The 11,300-nt window shown below is 39.9% G+C and overlaps 1 protein-coding gene across 3 annotated transcripts; it reads right to left on the bottom strand.

Moving 5' to 3' along the window:
• Nucleotides 1-644: 644 nt before the first annotated feature.
• Nucleotides 645-8,352, bottom strand: LOC112569497 (lipoxygenase homology domain-containing protein 1-like). 3 transcript variants are annotated; one of them, XR_003100438.1, is made up of 5 exons: nucleotides 8,269-8,352; nucleotides 3,130-3,380; nucleotides 1,644-1,760; nucleotides 1,346-1,399; nucleotides 645-803 (listed from the first exon to the last, which is right to left on the bottom strand). XR_003100438.1 is itself a non-coding variant. In XM_025247307.1 (5 exons), the coding sequence occupies exons 1-4, from the start codon at nucleotides 8,318-8,320 to the stop codon at nucleotides 1,396-1,398; spliced, it is 411 nt and encodes a 136-aa protein (XP_025103092.1). In that variant the 5' UTR covers nucleotides 8,321-8,352; the 3' UTR covers nucleotides 645-803; nucleotides 1,346-1,395. The 3 variants fall into 3 exon arrangements, 1 of the variants encoding a protein (XP_025103092.1); XR_003100439.1 differs by lacking the exon at nucleotides 8,269-8,352 and adding an exon at nucleotides 3,548-3,637; XM_025247307.1 differs by having other exon boundaries at nucleotides 1,657-1,760.
• Nucleotides 8,353-11,300: the final 2,948 nt, after the last annotated feature.

Below are 11,300 nucleotides of genomic sequence, written 5' to 3'. Positions count from 1 at the left end.
GGTATTCATGTATGACGGTCTGAAAAGATTATCTCTGCATGTACGCTGTATGAGTTTGGTTATTGTTTATTTCTCGTATTAAGATTCTTTAACCACAATGTGGACAAGCTTAAAGGTTCAAAACAATGTCTCTAGTTTTGTTTTCTGAAAACAAACGCAGATCATGGTACACTCTTCTTATAGCTGGGTAGGACAGTCTGCCATCTCAAGCTCACATTAATTACACGATCCTCACAATGTGCTATTATTGTCTTCAGGATGTTCCTGACATACCTGTCAAAGTCACTGACGCCTTGCCACCCGAGTCTTGTTGTTCGGCATCAGAGGTTCGGCAGAAGCTCCTATGCTTATCAGGACAGTGTTTGGAATTAATCATCTAGTCTAGTGAGAACCTTTGTCTATAATGATAGCCTGCAATTTTTCTCTCGCCCGCTTTAGAATTGCTTGTTGGGTAAAAGACCTTGGGTTATAAGGTATACTTTTGCAGAAGCTTTTACAGTTGACTACTCTTTAGGGTTGGCTAGTGTACATGTACTTCCTAACTTTTCATTACATCTTGTGACAGAATAATCAAATATAAAACAACTATCTGAGAAATGTTTTTTTCAAGTAGTTTAAATGAGAATTCTGACTGTAATAGATAATAAAATGACATTCAAGCAGTATTAAATTTGCAGATCATTGAATATAGTGTCTTTCTATAGAACACATTTTTGTCTCAATTTTAAAGAATGTTCATTTTTATATCTTTAAATGTCTTCCAGGTAGCGGATGAGCAAGGTGTTCCATCAGGTGAATAAACTCTGCACACACAATGTAAGTTCCATGAAAACAAAAAAGGAAGAACATGAAATAAAAGGATAAACATTAAACAAATAAATAGATTTAAGTCCTTTCTAAATAAGAAAATCTGCAAGTTCTAAAATGTTTTTGTAATGAATCCCTTAAAGTAACAATTTAGTCGTCTTTATTAACTTTGACACAAAAATAGTTGTAAAGTACAATTACTAAGTTTCTAGAGTGTTTACATTACTTTAAAATGTTATGGACGTGAATACGCAAACGAACAATATCAGATTCATGTGAATATGTCTGCCCATTGAAATTGTTATTCTGCAAATTGCATATTTTGATATATTGTAAACTATATTATATATTGTATACTATATTATATATTAACATTATCTTATGTATCATATTATGTATAAATATATTTTACGCATAAAGTTTTCGCTAGAGGTTTTGCTATGCAAAAAATGTAAGTACATATAAGTAAATTTTTATCAAGAATTACACACCTGGTGATTCTAATATAGATATGTGTGTCTAAATGATACTTTAATACCTTTATGCTGGTTGGTCAGTGCCGGATTCAAAGTCTGCACCCACATCGTTTTACCTGATAACAGTCATTGTCAGACGGTAGATAAATGTAAATGAAGACTGATGTTAATTAAAAAACGTGAGATAAAAACATAATGACATTACTTTCATCCAACAAAATCAGTGTTTATCAAGTTGTGAATTTTTAAGAGGATAGTTGAATGTTTTAGAAACACACATAGCAACAAATTTTGTCTTTTTAACAAAGGGTGTTAACATTATATATTTCTGATATATTCGGATAGGTAACTAGGATATACTTATTTCTACTGCCTGGAGCATGGGACATCAGGTTGGAGTTCCCTCTGATATCCTTCTTTATATGATAACCAGCAGTTGCACCAAAACTTCTTTTGTGAACTTCCGTGAACCACAATCTGTGAGCAACAGAAAAGCAGAAAAACGTGTATATGTATGGGAGATACGAGCTTAGCGACAAATGTGTAATCACCTCAGAAATCATAAGCAGTAAGAGATTTAATGTCTTTAGACACGTTGAGAATTCTCTTTTCTGTATCATTGAGATTTAAATTTGCAGAAAAGTACAAACATGACAAAATTGCATAAAAAAGGATTTTTCGATAATGAATTCTAAGAATTTTTCTTGTAAAGGCTAATACAAAGCATTAAACATGTTTGTCTTTATCCTAAAGGATGTAGTATTACTAAAGTGATAACCAGGCAAAATAACACTCGGTGTATCAGGTGCCATTGGAAATATTATCTGCCTGCTGCCATTAGGTTTCGGCAAAGTAGTCTTTAACAGCTAATTACTTGGGGAACTTCCCGCATGTGTAAGTCTTTGTTAAGAATATATTAAATTTAACAAATGAACTATAAATGTTAATAAATTTTAAAAATTTATTTTAATCTGAATAGTAAACAATGTTGTCCGTGGTAATCAGTTGTGATATCTACCGCAGTTACCGTAAATGCTGTGATGTGATTCCAGAAATGTGTCCACTTAAATGAAATAAATATCGGAGAAATATTGTTGCAATGTTTGAGCCATGCCGGCTACAACTATGCCTTCTATCATCGTACAGTCGTGTCAAAATATTTTGGCCCAGTATGGAAAAATATAGGACTGACAGCGTGGCTATCATTAAAGCTCTAGGGCGCAGTCTTAGACATATATATTTATATGTATATACTATCATCGTACTGGAAGCTCAGATTGGTTGTGTTCTGTGCCGACATATATACATATGGCAGTCACGCATGGCAACTGCGAGCCATCATCGGCTACCTGTAGACGGCGTGTTACCATGGTGACAGCCATGTAGCGGGAGTTTCTTACTGGCCGCTGTATCGTTTCCATCCTGGCTTGAGGCTAGCTCTCAGTGGCCAAGATGGCCAGTACCTACAAGCGCTGGAACCACAATGGTCCAACATTTTGTGCTGTTTGGAATGTTTGTATCGCTACGGATGGATCACATAATTACCAAATTAAAAATCATTTATATATTGGGGTCTTATTGAAAAAAGCATCTTCAATAGAAGTCACTCAGTGGAGAAAGAATACACTACAACAATAACTTATTATTATTTCTGTAACTGTTGTGCTTCTTTAGGTTAAAAGAAAACAGTCTTATGACATTTATAAAAAAAAAATGAACGTGGCACAGTGACCAGATGCTATGGTGCTATTGACAGCTATATTAGTTGAGTATTTGACTCAAGCACAACAATTCAGTTTTTTATTAGCATTTACTGCATAGAATGGTTTTTAAAGTTATATTTTACCTCTCGGAGATGCCAGGAAGGACAAGCGCGATTACCGGCAGACATGATGGTCACTGAGCACACTTCACCAATGTCGTCCGTTGAAACAAAGAATCTGTCGATCTGATTTCTCTTAAAGTTGTTGTAGTTAACAGTCTTTAATTTTATTTCTGCGGAAGATCCGCGAGATCCATGGAGAGTAATATAGATGTCGGAGTCTGTTCCTGCGCCTTCTTCGTCAGATGTATGAATTATAATCTCCCATTCGACCCCTAGAGAAATAAAGTACAACAACAATTTAGTTACATTAATTATTTATCAGTTTTTTATAGTCGTTTGTATTTTTCTAATCTTCTGTTTTATTCTTGAAAAAGACATTTGTGTCTGTGTACTGTAAGTGTTTTTGTGTATTCTTATAGTACATTACAATCACTGTTACCTTGAACACCAAAACCTTGAATGAAGCAGAGCAGAAAGACGGGAGGCCACATCCTGTTGCTCCCACTTGTGGAAACTTTCTAAAGACAGTCTGTGATAACGAATATATATATATTTCTTCTTCTTTCCTATACGCCCCCAGTGGAGCATAGGGCCGCAACCACACCCCGCCATCGGACCCGGTCCTGGGCATCCCTTTCAGTTGGCACCACGTCATTCCAGCAGTCTCTGCCTCTCTGTGGACTGATCTCCACGTCTGTCTGGGTCTCCCAGCCTTGCGCCTCCCCTGTGGGTTCCAGCCCAGAGCCTGTCGCGTTAAATTGTCGGCTGGCTTTCGCAGAGTGTGGCCAATCATGCCCCACTTCCGCTTCTTGATGTCTTGGCTGGCAGGGTTTTGGTTGGCTCTCTCCCACAGGTCCGCATTGGAGATCTTCTCAGGCCATCGGATGCTAAGGATGCGGCGCAGACATTTGTTGATGAATGTCTGTATCTTGTTGGTGATGGTGTTTGTCACCCGCCATGTCTCAGATCCATACAGACGTACGGACTTTACATTGGTATTATAGATGCGGATCTTGGTGTGTAGAGACAAAGCCTTGGAGTTCCACATAGGTCTTAGGGTGTGGAATGCAAGCCTGGCTTTGTTTATTCGGCTTCTGACATCGTCATCTGTACCTCCGTCTTTGCTGCTGACTATGCTGCAAAGGTAGATGAAACGGTCAGACTCTGTAATACATTCTCCATGTAGTTGGAGTGGGGCTTCTTGCTTTGTGTTGACCTGCATTACCTCCGTCTTCTTGATGTTGATGATTAGGACAGTCATTGCTGCTTCTTCTGAGAGCCGAGTGAGCTTTGTCTGTGCGTGTTGTTGCTTGTGGGACAACAGGCTGATGTCATCCGCAAAGTCAAGATCCTCAAGCTGCCTGGCGAAGGTCCACTGAACGCCTGTGTTGCTGTTAGAGGTTGTTCTTCTCATGATCCAGTCTATGACGATCAGGAAGATTGTCGGTGAGAACAGACAACCTTGCCTCACTCCAGTCCTCTCTGCGAAGGGGTCAGACAGTTTTCCCTTGTGTATCACCCGGCATGTCAAATTCTCATACAACTGCTGGATGATGGCAATGAACTTTGGTGGAAATCCGTAGTGCTGCATCAGTTTCCAGATGGTTTCTCTGTCTACGGAGTCAAAGACCTTCTTAAAATCTACAAAGATGATGTATAGTGGTGACTGTCATTCGATGGACTGTTCGATAATAATTCGCAGAGTAGCGATTTGGTCGGTACATGATTTTCCCTGCCGAAAGCCTGCCTGTTCTTGCCGAAGTCTCCTATCTAGGGCGGTTTTCAGTCACCCCAGGATGATTTTGGTCAACACCTTGCTTGGAATGGACAACAGCGTAATCCCTCGCCAATTGCTGCACTGTGTCAGGTCACCTTTTTTGGGTAACTTCACTAGGTAGCCAAGTTTTCAGTCTGCTGGAACTTGCTCCTGTTCCCAAATTTTCTTCAGCAGGGGATGTAGCGTCTCTGCTGCAGCTTTTGGGTCTGCATTGAGTGCTTCTGCAGGAATGCCATATGGGCCTGCCGCCTTGCCAGAATTTAAGGACTTGATGGCTTCGATGATTTCTGTCTTGGTAGGCAAGTTGGTATTTACTTTGAGCTGTTCTGCAGCTGGGGGAATGTCCAAAGTGTTTGTTGGTGGTGGTCGGTTAAGTATTTCATCAAAATGTTCCTCCCATCGTGATCTTTGTTCTGCATCCCCGGTGATGACGCTGCCATTCTTATTCTTTATTGGTCTGCATGCATTGGTGGTTTTCCTTCCTGACAGAGTTCTTGTTATTTCGTATAGTCCTTTTGTGTTATTTCTCAAAACTGCTTGTTCTGCCTCTTCTGCCATCCTGTGTGCGACCTGTCTCTTGTCGTCCCTTGCACTCTCCTTTACTGCTCTGTTTATCTCCCAGTATTTTGCTCTGAGCTCATCTTTTTCCTGCTGGTCTTGACATTGGTTGATCTTCTGCTTCAGATCTTTCCTTTTCTCTATCTTTTGCCAGGTCCCTAAAGTCAGCCATTCCTTGTGCTGTTTTCCTTTTCTCCCCAGAACATGTGTGCAGGTATTCTTCCAGGTCTCTTGTAATCCTGTCCAGTGGTTAGCCACTGTGTCTTCCAGGAGTCCTTCCAGTGTTGCAAATCTGTTTTTAACTTCACAGTTAAACTCATTTTGTCTTTTTACGGTCTCTAAGAAACTGCACATTGAATTTGTGGTGCGGTCTGTCTGATGTGTCATGGAAAGACTTCAGCTTTATCTTCATGGTTGCCACAAGCAGGTGGTGGTCTGTGGCTACATCTGCACCTCGCTTTACTCTGACATCCAGCAGGCTCCTTCTACACTGGTTTTCTGTATGCCCATCTGGCGAAGTCCAGGTGGTCTTGTAGATGGTTTTGTGTGGAAAAACTGTGCCTCCAATTACAAGGTCGTTGAACAGGCAGAAGTCTGTGATCAGTTCCCCATTTTAGTTGCAGTTGCCCACACCGTGCTTACCCATTACGTGTTCTTTGTCTGTGTTGTCATTTCCAACTTTGGCATTCATGTCGCCCATTATGATCTTTAGGTCTCGTTTTGGAGTATGAACAACCAGTGCTTGTAGGGAGTTGTAAAAGTCTTTTTTTTTCTCTTCTGTAGCTGCGTTGGTAGGTCCATAGCACTGGGTGATCGTGATCTTTCTCCCTTTGGAGTTGAACCTGGCTGACATGAGTCGTGGGGAGACTGGTTCCCATGCTACTAGTGCTCTTGCAGCATCTGGTGTCATCAGCACTGCAACTCCTTGCGTGTGGTCATGGTCAGGGTCGTCATGTCCGGAGTAGATAATAGTTTCCCCTGACGAAAGTCTGGTCTGACCATTACCATTCCACCTTGTCTCGCTCAGGCCGAGGAGCTTGATGTTATAGTTTTTCATCTCCTGTGCTATCTGAGCTGCTTTTCCTCTCTTGTTTAGGGTTTGGATATTCCAGGTCCCTATCCTGGTTTTTGCCTTGGCCGTGAGAAGATGGGTCGGCGAGCTGGCTTCCCGAGGGCTTTAACCAGCACGCGTCATAAACCCGTCTGAAGAGGGATCTTCTAGTCGAGGCTCCAGATTTACAGTTATCGTGCTTGCAGTTTCTGTAACAGTAACTTGTTTACATGGTGGGGTTGTTGGCCCTACCACAACCTAATTTACCTCTAGGTGAGGTGTCCACCTTCGTCACCTCTTATGACACGCTTGGCTGGATGGCAGAGTGACCCTATTCTTACAGTGCTCGCTAGACAAGCATACCCCGGGGTCACACAGGGGAAGGCGCGTCACACATGACATAAAATGACGTAAAATATTGCGACGTCAGAACAAAATGACGGTACTCCAAGCCAAAGGTCAGCGTCTACACGCAATATGAGCACACTCCGTAGGCCAAATAATCAAACATGTCATAAAAGCTGGAATGCATTTCATACGAAATATAGTTGCACATAGCACATCCAACAAACGACACCAGTCCTACTGAACGACGAATGACCCTAGCACACTCAAAAATTCACAGAACCAACGGACATGATCGAAGCTCACTGAACTGTGCCGCCGATCGCCAAGTCAGAAGGTGGACAAACAGTTGCAAAGAATTGCAGTCACCAAAGCGAAGAGGCACTACACTCCACACACAGGAGATGGCAGGCCCATCAAAAATTATACACAAGCACAAGTCCAACACCAGGAGGATGTCAGATAAAACAAAAAAGACAACAGAGCTCTTCCCCCTCCAGCCAGTTGGGCCAGGGGACATCACTCTATAAGTTAATAAGTTGTAAGTTAATAGATAAAAAATTTACAATACCGGTAGAAATTTTGTTCGCAGGCATTTACCGCTTCGTCTACTGATAGCAATCGCACTTCTCCCTATGTACTGACTAAGCTTTAGGAAACGGTAAAAAAAGAGGCTTTAAGATTTATTTAAATTGTTTCTGCGATGTCTCATCGAGCTTTGTGTGTGTGCGTGTGTGTTTGTGAAAGAAATAGAGATATTTAGAGCATATGCAACTTAAGTGTGCGTTATTCCTATTATAACACACAAACAGATGAACAGGAATGTAGAGACAACATATGTGTGTATGTGTTCGGAGAGAAGTTGTTGTCTACAGCATCAAACCAAGAGAACAATTTTTCAGGGTCATGTCCGGAGTAGAAATATATATATATATACTTACTACAAATTTTACTTTCGGTCATGTGACTTTATCATTATTTCTATTGTATTTGACAACAAAATCACGCAAATGGATTGTGTATAAATTAGAAAGAAAATAAAAAAGATTATTTGCCATATAAAAACATCCTCATCCCGGATTATTTTCACATTATGTTCTGAGTGCGGTGGCATCGAAAATAACGATGTGAAAAAAGTCCCTTTTTTCCATATCGTTTCATTTACTGTTCAAGCGTATAGCTTCAGACGTTCCCCTCCTAACATAGAGGATGACATAGACATTGGAGTGTGTAGCCGCATCAGGTATCTTCAATGTATACACAATAAACCTCCACCAAAAAACAAAATCAATTAAAAGTGAGTCTTACATTCATTATCTATCTTTTCTGTTTTTCCCTCACTGCCAATTTTGTTCCTGACAGAAATATTTCTGCTTGTGTACTGTAAGTGTTTTGTGTTTTCTTAATGTACATCACAACCACCTCTTACCATGGGCACCACAACCTCCAAGAAGCAGGAGCACAAAGACGAAACGCCACATTCCGCTGACTCAAGCAAGCGACTGTATGTGTAGAAATGTTCTAAAGACAGTTTGTGATTATCGCGCGTCGCTTGCTCGTCGCAAGGTCTGACGTCACTGGTACTGACGTAAATATGGAGGGGGGGGGGGAGGGGGTAATCCTCTCAGTTCTAAGGAGACTATGTGTCGGAAGACGGGGATCGAACCGGTAGTGGAGGTGACGTGGACGTGGTGACGTCAGCTAGGCTCATGCAGTGTTCAGTGAGGTGGATAGGCTGTGTTATAGTGAACATTCAGTGTCGCGCTGGACCCTTCGTTTGACTGGAGGATGTATCTAAATGTTTGTGTATGATGGGAATTTTTTTTTCTCTGGATATTGACTCTATTCCAGTTTGTTTACTTTGTACTTTTAACCTGAGGAATGATTGGCTTCGCTGCTCGCGGCGGGCACGTGGAAGTCTGTGTGATTGCGATCGACTGTGTCTGCGAGAGAGCGAGTCTTGAGACGCCCGACCGCGGCACGTGACAGTGATCACCAATGCATATATACTAATCAGAACAAAGATTTTTTGCCATGTGACTTTATAAATATTTAAATTGTATTTAAAAACAAAAGCAACCAAACAAACAATGGGTTATAAAAAGAGTTATGGAGATAGAGAGAGACTGACCGCACTGTTTAAGCGTATGAATCTGAGAACTGTTTATGATTGCCAGCTTAAATGGACTCTGAACACTGAACACATTGTCAAACGTGGCCAGCAGACAATGTACCTTTTGCGGAAGTTAGTTTTTGAGTCAGCCAAGCAATTTTAGCCCGTTTCTACCAGTCTTTTATTGAGTCTTTTATCCTTTTCGTTTGCTTGCTTGTTTCGTAATCTGTCCATGATAGGAATAGTTTGAATAGCATTGTTCACATCTGTTCCAAGATAATTGGTATCAAACAGAGAAACTTGACTTTCTTCTGTGATCAACAACTAGTTAGGAAAGCTTCCCGCATTCTGTCAATACCTGAACATGTGTTAGCCGGGAATTTGTTTAATTAACTTTAGGTAACCGCTATGCAATGCCACTATGCACAAGCAATAGGCATCTAAAATCTTTTGTGCCATCAGCAGTCCAGCTTCTCCATTGTAGATGAACTGTCAGCGTGAGATGTGTAGGTATGCATGGGAATGTTTTTTATTTATTTATTTTTTAAAATATATATATATATTATATATATTGGAAACAAAGCACACATACCATTTAAATTGCCCATTGGCACTAATAAAGTTGGTTGTTATTGTTATTGTTATTGTTATTGTTACAGCTTCAGACGTTCTTCTCCTAACATAGAGGATAACATGGTTCGCTCTAGAAATATAAAGCACATCAACAATTTCGCTACATTAATTTTTTATCTTTTTCTAGTTTTTTGTATTTTTCTAATCTTCAGTTTTATTCTTGAGCAAGATATGTCTGGCTGTGTACTGTAAGTGTTTTTGTGTATTCGTAATGTACATTACAATCACTGTTACCTTGAACACCAAAACCTTGAATGAAGCAGAGGAGAAAGACGAGAGGCCACATCCTGTTGCTCCCACTCGACAACAGCGGCTCCACTTGTGGAAACTTTCTAAAGACAGTCTGTGATAACGAATACACACATATATATATATATACTTACTACAAATTATATTTTGGTCATGTGACTTTATCGATATTTGTTTTGCATTGAGAACAAAATCTCAGATGGTATATGTATAAATTAGAAAGAAAATTATAAAGATTGTTTGCCTTATAAAAGCATACTCTTCCCCGATCATTTTTACATTATGTTCTGAGTGCGGCACCATCGACAATAATTGCAGTAGTAAAAAAAGAAGGAGGCATCAGTGCCCAGAGCTCGTATCATATGAAAATTAACTTGCATTATATTTGTTGGTGCAACGAGAGGCGATGACAATATGATGTGGCTAAAACAGATGGTGCCCAACATTCTGCACACATCAGCTTCAGATCTCAAAATATATGTTCCTTTCCTTTTTTATTCTACACTTTTATGTCATGCATTTCCAGCAGTTGTTCTCATCATCAACCATTGTGCACGTACGATAATATAAACGATGAAGGAATATGTACTTCTTGAACTTTCTCCCTCTTTTTATATGTTTTATATAGGTGTCACGGATACTTTAATACATGTCCATTACTTCTCAACTCTGTCTGACCTTTACACGTTTCTCCGTTTCAGAGGCCCTGTCTGTTAACTACAGACTTACAGACACACACAAAAAAAAAAGGAATGTTCTCGATCATATAAATTCAATTAGACCCGAGTTTTAGTCATTAAAATTTCTCTCTCTGAAACTGAAGAACAATATTTTTGGTGTCATTCTGCTAAGGACAATGTCAGCCATCGATAACTTTTCAATTCTTTTAAAAAACACTTCAATATAAGCCTTGAAGGAAAATAAATATACAATCATATACAAGAAATAAATCATTATTTTTGAAGGATTTGCCAAAATGTTTATTGTAACAGCTTTTAATCGTAACTTGAAAAACATTTAGTTTGGCGAGGAGTACGGGGCCACAGCCCGTTAGAGGACAGAAAAGGAGATTGGTAGTAGGTTGCCAAGATAAAAGACAACGAAAGTTGGTTAAAAAACTTTTGCAGAGACACTTGCACTTCAATTTAGATTTGGCTAATGTATATGTTACCAGTAAGCTTTCTCCTTTTTTCTCACACATTTTATTTGATTATAATAATTATGGTTTGATTACTGAATATTTTCTTTTTCTCAGATTGATAGCCATTGATTAGATCAATTTTTCTTTCATACACATAAACAAAAATGCAGACAGTGAGTAAAGATGATGTAGGTGGTAGGGCGGTGGTAAGGACGCGTACGTTGAGCTTTTTCTCTACAGCCGCGCTCGACTTCACAGGCAAAATGACACGTGATCACACACCCCTCCCCCCTCTGTTTTCCTTCCCCTCTGTCTCTCCCCCTTC

Source organism: Pomacea canaliculata, linkage group LG7 (genome assembly GCF_003073045.1).
Source record: "Pomacea canaliculata isolate SZHN2017 linkage group LG7, ASM307304v1, whole genome shotgun sequence".
Classification (NCBI taxonomy): domain Eukaryota; kingdom Metazoa; phylum Mollusca; class Gastropoda; order Architaenioglossa; family Ampullariidae; genus Pomacea; species Pomacea canaliculata.
The sequence above is the reverse complement of the archived record's forward strand: the minus strand, read 5'-3'. Positions and strand labels throughout refer to the sequence as shown.